The sequence below is a fragment of the Alligator sinensis genome, unplaced genomic scaffold, assembly GCF_000455745.1.
Source record: "Alligator sinensis unplaced genomic scaffold, ASM45574v1 scaffold140_1, whole genome shotgun sequence".
Taxonomy (NCBI): Eukaryota; Metazoa; Chordata; order Crocodylia; family Alligatoridae; genus Alligator; species Alligator sinensis.
In genome coordinates, this window is record NW_005841836.1 from 6256971 (window position 1) to 6272661 (window position 15691).

General features: G+C 42.8%; 1 protein-coding gene across 5 annotated transcripts in view; it reads left to right on the forward strand.

Moving 5' to 3' along the window:
- PLCB1 (phospholipase C beta 1) overlaps positions 1–15691 on the forward strand; it is a 737260-nt gene that overhangs the window by 569390 nt on the left and 152179 nt on the right. For all 5 annotated transcript variants that reach the window (XM_025202227.1, XM_025202200.1, XM_025202212.1 and 2 more), the window contains exons 20-22: positions 5021–5120; positions 6156–6260; positions 7164–7276. In XM_025202227.1, coding sequence (XP_025058012.1) covers positions 5021–5120; positions 6156–6260; positions 7164–7276 — 318 coding nt within the window. The remainder of the gene's footprint in view (positions 1–5020; positions 5121–6155; positions 6261–7163; positions 7277–15691) is intronic.

Genomic DNA, 15691 nt, shown 5'->3' on the forward strand with positions numbered 1-15691 from the left:
GCAAAACCTCTTTCCCCACCCCCCCCCCCCCCCCCCTCACCCCCATCTAGCCGCATTCCAGGCTTGTCCCCTGCTGCCCACCCCAGGGCTCCTCTACTCCCCCACACATCCACACACCCTCCCAGGGCTCCCCCCAAACCTTCCCTTCCACTTACTTGTGGCTGTTTGCACTGTCTGTCCAAGGAAACAGGCAGAGAAGGGTTAACCTGCCTTCATGGCTACCACCACCACTACCAAGCTGCTGCTTCGCTCAAGGCTGAGCCCATCCCTAAGAGCAGTAGCTGGGGCTGGCAGCAGCCAAGAAAGCAGGGTAACCCTTCCCTGCCTGCTCCCTGGATAGATAGCATAGGCATAAGTTAGAGTGAGGGAGTAGTGAGTAGAGGTCTGGGGTACTGGGGAGGGCGGGACATTGGGCCCAATCTAAGCCAGCGGGGGAAGGGGATGTTAACACTAAGGTATAGCCTAGAATAGTGGTCCCCAACCTTTTTTGTACCAGGACCCATTTGTAAATATCAATAGCCAGTCCCAACCCAGTGCCCCTCACTTCCGGCCTGCTGCCTGCCACCCGCAGACCCCAACCCCGCAGTGTGTGGGACAGGGGGGTGTGAATGGGGGCATGGGGAGGCCCCAAGCAGCCCCTCACAGGCTGGTACTCTGCCAGCCTGCAAGGGGAAAGCCATGGTTTCCCACGTTTCTCTCCTTTAAAAGAAAATTTCTTTTTAAAGTTTGCATATATTAAAGATTGTTTGTGACCCTTTCATATGTTCTTATGACCCACTTTTTGGTCCCGACCCACGGGTTAAGAAACACTGGCCTAGAGTACCTACAGGAGTTAAGATGATCCAGGAGCCACCCAAAATTACTGTGTAACAAGGCCTTTAACTGTGGAATTTGGACTCTTGAGTTACTAAAGTATTTGTGAAGTTTTTACCCAAAAGACACAGTCCTGAAAAGTCAGTGAATGCTAAGAGCCTTAGTAAATCTCAGAATCATATCTTTGCAGAATTCATATATCATCATGATTTGTAAGTGTGTTTGCAACCAGTTTCCTAAAGAGAAGTCTAGTATTATGTGTTTTTACTTTACTAGATAATTCAGGTAACTTGGTTTTGCATCCTGTTATTTGAGAGAGAGTTGCATAATTAAAGTTATGGAGGCTCTAATGCCATTGGTTCCCGAAATTCAGCATTGTAGCAATAGCAGTAGTGCTCATATACATTCTGCCTTCAGAAAAAACTTTCCTTTGGCAGTCTGAGCTAGAGTTTGGAGATGGCAATTTTTTTTTCTCACAAGAGTGCTTAACTTTTATGCAGCATCTTATTTCTCTAATCCATTACCACCAGGCTTGGAAAGAATCTAGTCTCAGAAAGAGCATGATTTATTTTTCAGCTGTCTCATATCATCTTTACGTTAGAATTCTATAAATATGCATCCACATATTTTTATATAGGTTGTAAATGTTCTGAAAGTAAATCACTGATTTCAGCATGATATGTTATGAATATATTATGCCTGTATGTTTATGCATGTATGTTTTTACCTGTGTGGTCATTCTGATGGAGCAGTGAGGTTGATGACCCCTGGCATAGGGCAGTGGAAGATGGTCTTCTACAGAGGACCCTAGGAGTGGAAGGGATCTCCTGGGTTCTAGAGCCCAGTCTAGGCAACTGCATCATGCAGGGGTGTAGTTTTAGTTTACAGTTAGCATGAGCTAACTTTAGTAGGTGTTAAAGTTACCCTTTTGCTTTGAGCAGTTGCATGTTATGTGTTAATTATACCCCAGGGAATTATGCACGGAAAAAAAATCACATTTTTATGCAGAAAAATTCAAAATTATACACAGAAACCTCAAAATTATGCAATTTTTTAAAATGAATTGTTTGAACCTTTTTTAGAAATATATGGAGGTACTTTGTATGGTGGGGGGGTTTGTGGGGGAGATTTGTGAAGGTGTGGGGGGGTTGGGGGGGTTGTAGGTGGCTGCGGGCCCCCCACTACACATCCCCTCCCATGGTTCACAGCCCCCTGTACCAGCATCTCAGCAGCAGCAGGCAGCAAGCCCTCAGGGCACTCATGGCCATGGCAGGGAGAGTCCCCAGTGGTGCATGCCTCTGGCTGAGTCCCAGTACCTGCACATGCTGGCATGCAACCAACCCAACCCGCTGGCAACCAACCCAGCCCACTGGCGCACGCCTTCACACCAGACCAGGCTGGCTCCATACCAGCATGTGGGGCTTGGAGCACTGCAGGTGGGAGCCATGCACCATCAGGCTGGGCAGGTACTGGGACTCCAGCGGGAAGCCACATGTGGAGGCAAGCTGGAGTCCACCTGGCTCAATGGCACATGACTCCATGCCTCCATGTGCAGCTTCACATCTGGCTTGATGGTGTGTGGGCTGGGAGCCACATGCCATTGGGCTAGATGGGCTCCTGCTTGCCTCCACGTGCGGCTTCCCACTGGAGTGCTAGAACCCTGATGTGGAAGAAAAGAGCCGGACAGCCCAGCCTGCTAGCGCATGGCCCATACCCACCCACAAACCCCACACCCACCCACACATACTCCCATGCCCACCCACAAACCCCATGTCTACCCCTCCTCCTGAAGGCGCGAGCTCCTTCCGCACTTACCCAGCTGTCCAGTCATGTGTCTCTGTGCCTCCACATCATGGAGGTGGAGGCTCAGAGCCCACCACAGTTAAATGCAAAATTATGCAATTATGCAAAGCCTTGCTTCGAACCAGGTGCTTTGCAGCAAATGTGGTTCTTCCCTCCAAAAGTGCTCCCACCCTGCCCATGTGCATTTGCTCACAGAAGAACGAAGGCACAGAGGAATGAAGGTACAGAGGATTCATGGAAAGAGAGAGACTGTTGGCTTAATTCCTTTCTTGAGCCATGGACAACTGGTGCTGCGTTAGTCAGAGGGGGCACATGCCTCCCCAGCAAACAGTCAGTGACCAGGGGGGTCCCACTGTGGCCGATCGTGCTGGCCAGAAAATGGCCACAGCACTCCTGGAAGCAGCCATGGCACTCCTGGAAATGGCTGTGGCACTCCCACTCCCTGGCTGGTGCCCACAGGTGGGGCACTGGCACTCCCACCTGCCCCACTGCTCATCGCTTGAATCATCCCCTATCTCTTGTATAACATCCAGGCAACCAGGGACAAGAATGGGAAGGAGTCTGTTCAGGGTGAATGACTCCCTTCAGAATGCTTTGCAGAAGATGTTGGGATGCATTCAGAAATCCTAGGTGTCACTTGTCCCTTCAGGGCCAGACTTGAGGAGCAGACACCAAGATGAGGATCCTGCATACCATAGCACAGCATGTCCTACTAAGGGCGAATGAAAAGGCCATCTTTATGCCTTGTTCATCAGTAACATGATTATGGCAAAGAGGGTCAAGCCTGTAGCAAGCAAATGCTGGGACAGGCAGGCCCTTTCGCTTAATAGATTATAGAAAAACAAGTCGTTGACAGCAGCCATTCTGGCAAGAGAATGCATTTCCCTGGAGAACCCTAAAGGGTGAATGTTCATATTATCATACTCAACAACTCTGCACCACAGCTCCTGCATTTTCCTAATGTGCCAGGAATCGGGACTGGGGGACGTGTCTGATTTCCAGGCCACTAATAGACATTTAAAGGTACAATGGGATCTTATCCTTTTTCCTAACAGTTATTCCTCTTGCCATGACACACATGTGTAGCAGGATGCATAATTTTGGGATTGGGGATCAGATCCAAATTGTGCCCTACTTGCTAGTGCAGGGAAATCCTGGGATCACGACCCTGAGCTTTCCCTGCACCAGCAATTTGAAAGCCAGGGGCCCGATGATCAGCTGATTGTTGGCTGGATTGTAACTCCAGTGGGGCTCAAATGAGCTATGATGCAGTCCCTGGAGCCAGACAACAATCAGCTGATTGCCAGCTGGCTCCAGGGACTGCACCACCACTGGTTTTTGCCCTGGTGCCTTCCGATCCAGCCAATGATCAGCTGGTCATTGGTCAGTTGGAGACCCCAGTGCAGCCCTAACCCTGAAACACATTCAGTTTAAGGCACAATGGAAATATTATGCATTTTTTGCATAATATTTTTGTGGTGTCATTAATTGCCTGAACCATGTGGCTAGGTTATGATTTAAGATGCAGTTGACAGAGACCAGGGGCCTTGGGAACAGATCTGAGCAGAGCAACATGAAATTCCTCTGTACTGCTCATTAGACTGCCAGCAAGTAGTTTCTTTTAGACTACAGTCTACTTTGTGAATCTAGTCCTGGACACTTGGGCCTTTATACGATCTTACATTTTGATCCCCATGAACAAGAAGCACTGTTAAAAGCAAACAGACCTTCCAAGGTGAGTTCTTGTAGATCTCCCTATCTCGCAGAGGAAAACATTAAACCTTCTCACTTAGATTGATTTCTTACCAAAGTCATTATTTCCCCCTGTAGTAACCCTGGTAACTTAGCATTTGACAACCCAAAAGGACTTTTCTGTCCTTTCACTGAGGTAAAGGTTAGCATCTTAGGTTTATCGATCTCTCTTCCCAGCCTCATCTATCCACTAAACTTCATTTGCCTGATTAGGCAAAGTCACGATAGGAAGCTATGGGTCAGGGGACCTTTATTAGTTGGAAGCATATTTCATGCAATTACAGGCTTGCAGCATAGTCACACTTTTCAGACTCTAAAACAAGTATGCTGATGACGCATATATCATATTAAAACTGGGGATTTTGTTTTCTGCTTCAAATATGGCTGTTCTGGAAATTCCCTGTCTAGGACTTACCCACCTGTAAGGATTGTCCTTCTACAGGTGACTAGATGAATGCATGATCATTTCTGAATTATTTTCATATGTAGCTCATATGCCTTCTGACCAGTTATATGGCAAAAACTTTGAATGTCTGTGTAGCTATTTTTATTTGCTAGCTCATTTTTCTATTCTTCTACATATCTTATATTAGGAAACAGCTTTTCATTCAGAGCAAAAAAAATTAATAAATGAACTAACGTGTCCCTTTAGGTTGTTCTACCTTCTCTGGCATGTTTGAGGATAGCAGTATATGAAGAAGGAGGGAAATTTATTGGTCATCGGATATTGCCTGTCTCAGCAATTCGACCAGGTGAGGTTACTGCTCTACTGTTCTACAAGTTATGTAGTGAAGAGAACAAAAAGCCAGAGTCTCCCCTGCCATAAATCAGCATTGACTTCAACACAGCTTTGCAGATCTGATCCAAAGTATTCAGTTGATGGTAACATTCACTAATACTAATACTTTATTTTAGCCTTAGCCTTAAATTTCTGTGAAAAAGAAAATACTCTGATCACTAGAAGTTTAAGCCTGAAATGAAACAAGGAAACCTGTGGAGCTAAATGTTACAAAGCAAGCAATAATAGTTACTGGTCCCCAGTATATTAGTATGCACAAAGCTTTTAAACAATAAAGGCCACAATACAAGTTTGAGAAGAAAAGGGGAACAGCCATTTTTGACGTTTCTCCTTTGGTGAGAATGGAACAAGGTTGTGGGGAAGGAGTGAGGAAGAATTACTGACATGTGGGACCAGAATCTGAATGTGGCTCTCCCCTATACACACAAAACCATTTATTAAACCAAAGCTACTTATTTTTTATTTGCTGAAAGTACCAAACAGTCAGTTGTGGGTCAACCTGGAATTAACTTATTGTTATTGCTATGAAATATTTGTGTTATGGATGTATTATCCCAGTTTTAATTGATTGATTGAATTGTACCTCCCAGTTTTAATTGATAAACCAGCTCCATGAGCACCTGGGCCACTAATTATAAATATAATTTAAAATAAAAATGAAATATGGTTATGAACTCAAATCCAAATGAAAAGGAATACAACAAGGTATGTTTACACAGGCCAAAGTGTGAACATTTAGTCAATGGGTAAAAAATAAACGTGAGAAGATTGACTAAAACTGGACTCCTAGACTTCTCACCTGGTCCCTCAACTGAGTTTTATCTAGGTAGCTTGAAAACTCTTCAGGGTAATGATCTAGCATACTATGATCTCCAAATGAATTAGTTTACTGGCAACACTATATAAATAATGAAAAATAATATCATTACATGGGAAATGTGCATGGGGAAGAATTTACATTTTGGCCTGGATGGCTTTTATTTTCTAGGCTACCACTACATCTGCCTAAGAAATGAAAGGAACCAGCCTTTGACACTGCCGGCTGTCTTTGTGTACATTGAAGTCAAAGACTATGTACCCGATACCTACGCAGGTAACTCTATGAAACTTTCCAATTGAACTTCAAAAAGGACAAGATTTGGAAGTTTAGGCTACCAAACTGACTCACCTTTATTGAACACACTGAAACAAACTTTTCTGTCTGCTGTGGCTTAAGGCTCTACATACTGCTGTATAAAATTGCTATAATGGGCTGCAGCCTGCCTGCTTGGACCACAGTTCAGAACTGAAGCCAAAGCACTTGTTTTCCAGCAAACTTTTTGCAGCCCTAAAGAAAGTATGAACCTTGGGAATTGTTAATAAAAACACAAATGTAGCTTGGTTGAAATGACACAGCAGTGCACAATCACTTTCAGACTGAAAGTAAAACAGTATTCTTAATTTTATAAAATTGAGTGGTTGCATTGCACATATATACCTAAAAAGACTAATTTAATTTATTTATTTTGATCTTAATTTAGCATTGGAAGTTTTACCATTGTCTTCATGTGAGCAGAATTAGACCAATTCTGAACAGTTTGGAAAATCTCATCCTGGAACTCTGCTCCAAAGACACACATACAGGGTTCCTGTTAAAACAGTTAAAATATAATAGAGGCAAGCTACAAACCAAAGCTCTATCTCAAGCAATAGCATCTCTCCTACTTCTTCCTCCACTAACTACCTTTTGCACTAATCTGTAGTGAGCAAACCCAAAATCTACTAAAAATCTTACATAAAAACTAGCCTAAGCAAGGGTGGCATGCATATTACCTTTAATTTTTCAGAGCATAGTGGTACCTTTGGTAGAATGGGCACTTTTACTGATATTTTTAAAGTCCAAGTAGTAACTCTGAACATTAGATTTCAGGAAAAAAATTTGGCCATTTAAATATCTTAACAGTACTGAAACAAAACAGTAAGGAACATGGGTCTCAAACATTTGCTTCATTTCTAGATGTGATTGAAGCACTATCGAATCCAATTAGATATGTAAACTTGATGGAGCAAAGAGCTAAACAGCTGGCAGCACTAACACTGGAGGAGGAAGAAGAAGAGGTAAAGAAAGAGGTAAGGGAGATTTCAGTCGCTACATGTTAAGAGTGTTGGGCAGGATTCTTTTAAAGCATGTCCATCACTTAGAATAGGGGTTGGCAACCTATTGCACACAAAGTCATTGAATGACACCCACAGAGCCAGGAGGCATAAGGGCAGCAGCTGTTATGTTTTAATTGTTATTTGTGAACAAACTGAGAACAACTCAAATGTAGCAAAATCTACCAGTTCTTCATCCAGAAAGTTGAACCATTTTTGCAACATTTGATTCATTCTTGGCTTGGGCTTGTTCATATATAACAGTTAGTAGTGGTAACAGTAGTTTATTTACAACTTTTGCTGAAAGAATATAATAGAATTAACAGTAAAATTGTATATTATACAATAGCATTACATGATTTGTGGCTATTGGCAAAAGCATATATGAAATTACAAATTCTACTAATTTAAAAAAAGTAACGTAATATATGGTAATTAAAAATAGATAAAATGAAGCAATATAAAACAGTAGAGTAAAAAAGTAAAAACAAGGAATTCTGTTTGATTTTGGCTCTCATTCTTTGTGCAAGTAATGCAGATACACCTATAGAGTATAGGATAGGCTATAAGTTGTTAGAGAGGAGCCATTGCTTTTTCTTCATTAGACCAATACTTAAAATTTTCCACTAATGGAAAGATCCATTTTCCTCATATTTCTTCAAAGAATGAACAAGGCTACAAATAGTGATTGAAGTAATCTATCTCATTCTTCTCGCAAGAACATATCCTGTCCAAATATGGGATCCAACAAGGTATCCCTACAGATCTCGTTAGACTGAATCACAGTTTAGTAACGGCTTCTCATAGTTTCTGGTTTTGTACTCCAGATAGGTAAGTTTCTAGGCCAAAAGAATGCTGTATTAATCTCAAAACAGGAGAAGTTTCAGAAAATCTCACTCCCTGCATATCTGCCTGCGTGCTGGCATCTTAAATTCTTACATTTATCTCTTGTTTGAATATGGGGGAAAACACTGGGTCAGTAACTGTCAGCACATTTCCCAGGCCATTTGTTTGTAGGATAGTATAACTGTTATATAACCATCAGGGCTGTGCAAAACAGCACCGTTCTGCTTCAACTTCTATTTCAACATTTCAATGCAACAGTGTTTTGTTTCAAGCGTTGTTTCATTTCAAAAGCACCGTTCCATTTCGTCTTGTCGAGACTGTTTCGCTGTTTCAACATTTTTCCCCTAGGTTATAATGGGGAAGCGTGAAACTGCCTATAACTTTGTAATTTCTGGCCTGATTCAGATGAAACTTGCAGGGATGGTAGTCCCTTCCGGGGCCATGGTGCCTGCCAAGTTTCAAGGAGATAGGTGCAGAGGTTTCTGGGAAACTGCACCTCAAGATGTTGACAAGCAGAAGACGGGGAGCAGGAGGAACCTCCTGTGATCCGGCAGGCAGATTGGGGGTCTGCACCCCTGTGAGGAATCTGGCACAGTCCCCGCAGCTGTCCTGGGGCTGCAGACGAACCCTCGATCTGCCTGCCGGATGACAGGAGGCTGCTGCTGCCGGCTGGGGCCAGTGGCAACACCAGTCTTCCCAGCGCTGGATGTGGGCTGTGCCCAGCAGCAATGCCAGCCTGCAGCAGCAGCCTCCTGTCATCCAGCAGGCAGATCAGGGGCCCACCTGCACCCTTGGGAGGGCTGCAGGAGAGCTGAGCCAGACTCCTCCCGTGTGTGCTGGCCCCCGATCTGCCCGCCAGATCACAGGAAGCTGCTCCTGCCACCTGGGACTGGCACTGGGCGCAGCCTGTACCCAGCATCAGAAAGATTGGTGCTGCCACTGGCCCCAAGCAGCAGGTGCAGCCTCTTGTCATCCGGCAGGCAGATCAGGGGCCTGCACCTCCCAGGAGGAGTCTAGCAGAGCCCCTGCAGTCCTAGGGGTGCCAGCAGACCCCCTATCTGCCTGCCAGATGACAGAAGGCTACTGCTGCCACCTGGGACCACCTCTGGGTGCAGCCCACACCCAGCGTGGCTTTATGAAGCTAAACCTTGTGGTGAGAGGTGGAGCACAGCCCCGGTGCTGCACTCCACTTCCTGCCACCGGGCTGAGTTCCATGGGTCTGTGAGCCACTGGGAGCTTAGCCTCCCACCCCCAGGCTCAGCTCCCAGTGGCTTGCAGCCCCATGGAACTCAGCCCGGTGGCGGGAAGTAGAGTGTAGCCCTGGTGCTGTGCCTCACCTCCCATCACTGGGCTCAGCTCCCACAGCCTTGCAGCCCCGTGGAACTCAGCCTGGTGGTGGGAGGCAGAGCAGAGCGCCTGCTCTACCCTCCTCCCACCACTGGGCTGAGCTCCATGGGACTGGAAGAGCCGATCGGAGTGCCACCCGGTGGCAGGAGGCGGGGAGAGCCAGGGCTGCGCTTCTTGCCGGACTGAGTCACATGGTGCTGTGGAGCCGCTCAAAGCGCAGCCCTGGCTCTCTCCTGCCTCCCACCACCGGGCTGCTTCAAAACTTGAAGCTTTTCAAAACTTTCAAAACTTTTTGAGTGCCCTCATATTGTTTCAAAGCTGTTTCAATGCTTTTTGTTTCATTTCAATGTTGCTGTTTCGAACTGGAAATGCATCGAAACAACTTCAAAACGAAACAGTGACCCTAATAACCATATAAATAAGGGTTTGTAGGTGCCGAGTATAGCCGGAATGGGGCCGCAGCGGTGGAGTGGAATTAGGCACAAATGCGTACTGGTTGAATTGAAAAGAACTTTACTTACAACTTGGTGTACAGGGACTTGCGTCGATGCACCCAGTGTAGGCACCTTCAATAAGAGTTACACTGTGGAGCACATAAATGCTCCGTTCACAATTCCGTGCCGGCAGTTCCCTTTTACAATAACTTCCAAAAACAAAACAAACCGTAGGGAACCTGAGAGCTCTTCTCGCATCCAAAAATGCAATTAACCGATATGGGGGCGTCTGGGGGGGAAAGGAGCCATGGACGCAGGACCTTCGGTGAGAGTGATCAGGCCTCTCCGATGTTGTGTGGGTCCCAGTGCTGGTTCCAGAAATTTCTCCCCTTTTATAAGCTAGAGAGCCAATCAGAATGTGCCCTGTGTGTCAGCTGACTTTCAGTCAGGAGACTGTGACTGCCGGCCGTGCAGCCACATGCCTCATTAACACTGTGATCCCTCACACTTTTTACATCGGACTGGTGTTTGGTCATTTTTTTTTATCTATCATACTGGCGTTTGGTCACCTTTTCTTTATCACAGGGTTTATTTGTAAGAGAAAGGGCTTCTAAAATACATTTCTTAGGGTATCAGATTGGGGCACAAGCTCAAATTTTTATCCAGTAATTTAGTTTTCAATAGAGCTAAGCTGCTGACATTAAGCAGCCCCATTTCAGAATGCATAAGCCTCCCCCCCCCCCCCCCCCCCCCACCGTCTTCTAATGCCCGTCATAGAGTTTGTAAGAGATAAACAATCCCTTAAGAAATACAAAGAATGAACCATGGGGTCATCACCCCAGAATTCTGACCCATACAATAAAATGTACTCTACTTTAGATCTATAGTCCTTGAGCACTGCCAGTTACCGCCCTTCTACCCGTTTTATTGTAAAAGGATACAATTCGAACCGTGGCTTCTTTTGACTTAATGCTTACATTTTATTGCATTTATTCCAGCTCAGGTTTTTTATTAAAATAAAGTCTAAGTATATTATATAAATGAGAAGACCATGTCTAATTTCTTTATTTGTAAAAACCATGCTTGTTTCTTCCTTTTGTTCCCAAAAACAGTACCTTAGATTCAGCAATATTGATTTCCAAGCTATTCAAGGTGTCATAATATTGAAAAGCTTCTAATAACCTTTGGAGGCCTATCTGGGATTATGACATTAACAGTGCATCACCTGCATAAAGCAAGACAGGGATAGAATCATTCATTATTGTGGGTTCATGGAACTGATTCTCTGTTTTCATGTTTTAGATTATTCAGGAATAGATTAAATTCAGCTGGAGAGAGTTACAAAATAGCAATTAGAACATACCAGCTGCTACCCTTTTGAATTTTTCCCCTCTTGCAAAGGCTCCAGATGTAGTTGTGTCCACACCCTAAGTAGCTGCACTGAGAGGCAGTGCTAATTAACCCATATTTGGGTCTACACAGACTCAGCTACCTTGCTTCTGGTCTGGGCAGTAGCATTCACAGATCTCCTCAGCTTGTTTGACGGTGCTGCTGCCCAGCATAATGAGTTCAGAGTTTAAACACAGCCTTAGATGGTATTGAAAATCTCATTGTCAGATTTTGAATAATGCCTGCATCATACTTTGGGCATGTGACATGAAGTAAAAAGTATTCAGCACAAGTAGCTAGTCATGAATAATAGAAGCAATGGGAAAAAAGGCTTCCATAGCCCTGAATTAGCCCCTGATATTTTCCCTGGCTTTGCCTGTTTTCCATTCGGAACTGAATTTGTTTTGTAACCAAGAACACAGTCCCCATTCCAGATTAGATGAATGAAAGTCATTGAAATTCCTTGGCCAACAATTTACCTCTTTGTCTTTTTTATACACATGGTGTCACAAGTTTGGTTGAACAAGGATGCTTTGAAATACTCAATACTATCTTAGAGGTTTATCTTGGATGATCTACACACAAGATTCAATTTTAATAGCAAAGTCTTTTTTAACATAACCCTTAAAGTACTTCTAGAGGTCATTTTTGCTTATAAAAAGCAGGTTTCTTTTCTCTGAACAGGCTTATTTATTAGGCTAAGAAACATTTGCCAGAGTACTACTTAAAGCAAACAAGAAACTAGGAAGCTGAATTGCTATAAGTAGCACTGAGTATGTTCTCATATGTCAAACAACTTAAAAACTTATCTGGTAAAGGCACCTACTTTAAAATAGTAGATAAGCATGTCTTTGGAGAAAAATAAGATCATTATGGTGGTGCATGTATTGATTATATAAAACTAATCAGGCCAATGAAACAGCAGGAAAAATGCACAAAATTGCAACATGAAGTTACATTTAAATTGTATTCTAAGTGTACTGTTCTTTGGATTTGTGAACATGCATCATGCAAGATAAGTAGCCTGAAATTATATGATCACTAAAGCATTCTTCTTATTTCTGAACTTTTGCATTTTTTTTTATGCTTGTTTCATTTCTTGTAAGCTTCATTTTCCTGGGCAAGGTTTTTTCAGAGTGAAAAAGGGTCAGATTTGAAACATCTCTTTACTCATGAGAATAACACTTCCAAGCAGAATTAAGTAATTTTAGGTGTGACTGCCAGTTTTGCCCGAACAGATGTGTGTGCATACATTTTTTGTAAGTGAAGTTTCAAATATTGTGGCTGTGGCTACATGTATAGGCATCAATGGCTTAATGTCTAACAGGGAGGAAGAACAAGTGGGGTTCCTTATGGCTCTGCCTGGGGTCTAATACACTTTTTGAGATAAGATCACTGAAATAAACCCAGATGCTTTTGTTATAGACTCTGTTAAAGATTGGACAATGCTTCACCCTGGGCAAATGTAGATCACATGCTAATACTAAAGCCTAAGAATGCTTTCCACGAGCAGAGAGAGTTAGCCATGTAAATCTGAAGTCAGGTAGAAGACAGGATAGATTTGCACTATACAGATTAACTAAATCTGTATGGTGCAAAAATTTTTTTAACTAACTTTATGTACAGCATAAGCTTTTTGTGAGCCCAAGCTCACTTCATCAGATACCGTGAAAGAAGGTGCACAGACTAGCATATCAAATGGAGAGAGTGACTTGAATACAAAAGATAGAGAAGGAGCCATGAGGTAGGAGAAGCAAACAGGCAATAGGAGAGACATGGCTGGGAGAGGCAAACAGGCAATAAACTCATAAGGACAAACGGGTCACAAAAGCTAATCCGGGTAGTAGGATAAGAATCCATAGTCCCTGTTTGGACCATACTTAATACAATCCAGTCAGTGAATGATTTCTTGTTCAGGTTAGTTTTTAAAGTTTTTCTGTGTAAGAACAGCCACCCTGAGGTCAGTTTTGAACTGTCCAGGGAGGCTAAAGTTTCTGCCACAGGCTTGTATGTCCTTCTGGAGCTTATGGGGTTTTTTAACTTATTTTTTCCCAGACCAGCCACTTTTGCTTCAGGAGAAAAAGCTCAAATGTCTGCACACTTTTGATTTCTACCAGCAGAAAGGCACTTTCTACCAGCAGAAAGATTTCTACCAGCAGACAGAAACTGATCCTCTGTACATGGCTTCAGATTGGATTAACATCCCAGAACTTTATATCTATGTAGATATCCCAGAACTTTATCTCATGCACAGGGGTCTGTTTGTCTTTTAACTCTATCATAAAGATATTAATTTTAACATTTTCTCAATAAAGCTTTTATATCTTTATTAATGACTAGGGCATGTTTAGTGAATGTGCATATGTCATCAGGCTGGGAGGGGTAGTAGAGATTAAAGTTAGGATTGAAAGTGACCTTGATAAATTGGAAAAATGATCTGAAATACCATATTTACTTGAATATTATACAAACCCAAATATAAGACAATCCCCCAATAATTAGATTCTATATATGAAAACTTCATAAATTTGTTATAATTTTCCAGGTATAGCATCTAATTATTGGGAGGTTTGCCTTGAATTTGTCCCCCTTCCGCTGATACAGCAGGGAAAATTAAATTTGAAAGGTCATGTAGTCCCCTTGCCCTTTACCTCCCCCAAATTTTTACGCTTGTAGCCCTTCCTTCTCTCCTTACTTCCAGATTCTGCTATCTTTGAGCACATTGAAGTAAAAAACAAATTTGAAAACACTGACTTTGAAATAGACATACCTGTAGTGATTTGCATATAGTACCTTAGATTTAGTTCATCCAGAATTGATACATTTCACCTTTTTTTTTAAACTGCTGCAAGTTTTATCAGCACAGGTACTCTATAAATTCACTTTTAAGCAGCACTTTTATACCTACTTACATAAAGTACAAACTATGCACAATGTTAGTTCAAAGCCAAAAGGCTCATGATTTACCATGTAGTTCACTGGGCTGGGCCCCAGCTAAATCAACAGTGTTTCAAGCCATAGTGACCTCACAGCTCAGCGCTGCTCAGTATGTGTGGGTACTCCAGATAATCCCACAAAGGATTGATGTGCTAATTAGTCCCCAAATCATGACTGGAACCCAGTGTTCTTGTCATGAACCCTGGGATCCCCGAAAATATATATACAGATGAGGCACAGGGCAACCTGGTCCGGCTCTACCTCATATGATAAATATGCAACAGGCATATGCAATAGATGGTGTGAGGATTATGGATGACATGTTTGGGACCCTTTTGGTGATGTTTGTCAGACATTTAATGCTGGTGAAGAAACTGGAATAATTGGAAATGGGAAAGAAAGGCTCAGTTCAGCTGTGGGAGTAAAGGGGAAGTAAAAATGTATGCAAAGCTCACCATGACTTGAAAAAGAGTTGGCACTGAGGAGACTGAGTTTAGTGGGTACTACCATATGTTCTGTTCAGATGGGCTGTAATAACCTATCATTGTGGTTGGTTGTACAGGGGAGTGGGTGTGTTTATTGTAATGGGAAATACAGGTTTTTTAATGTGGTTTTAAGATGTGTGATGGAAAGCTGATGATAGAGGATGTGTATATATAACTCCCTCTATATACAGAAATATATTTTAATAAAAAAGGTAGGTTCTCATCAGAATACTTATCCAATATGGGCCATGTGTTTTATAGCTCAGTGTTTGCTGCCTTTAATCATCTTCATAGTTGGTTTGCATTACTGAGCGCATGCTGCTTTTGGCAGCAGTTTTATGCTAGACAACATTGTTAATGAGGTTTCCTTGCGAATGTAAGACAACAGGCTTTTTTTTCCCCATACCAACTGGAAGGAAAAAACCGTGTCTAGTATTGCAATAAATAAGGTACATCTGATTAAATCCAATGAAAATTGGTAAGTGTGAAATACTGCATTTGGATGTAACAATCAAATGCACAAATACAAATGAGGGACCAGCTGGCTGCAATACTGCAGAAAAGAAGATGTAATGAATTGCAGTCTGAACGAGTCACCAGTGTGCTATTGTTGAAAAACAGGCCATGGCATACTGGATTGCATTAACAGAATTGTCACATGCAAGCCAAGGGAAGTGATTCCTTTACTGGTAAGGAGAAATCACTTGTAGAACTGTGTGCAGTTTGGGACACCACGCTTCAAAAAAAAAAAAAAAAAAGGCATGGACAAAGTGGGAGCAGTCCAGAGTAGAGCAACAGAAATGGTGAGAGGTCTAGGAAACATGACTTAACAAAAATGGTTGGAAGAACTTGGGATATTTAGTCTGGAAAAGAGAAGATTAAGAGGATTTGACAACAGGCTTCAAATACAAAAAGGGTTGTTATAAGGAAGATGATAATTGTCTCTTTCCCTT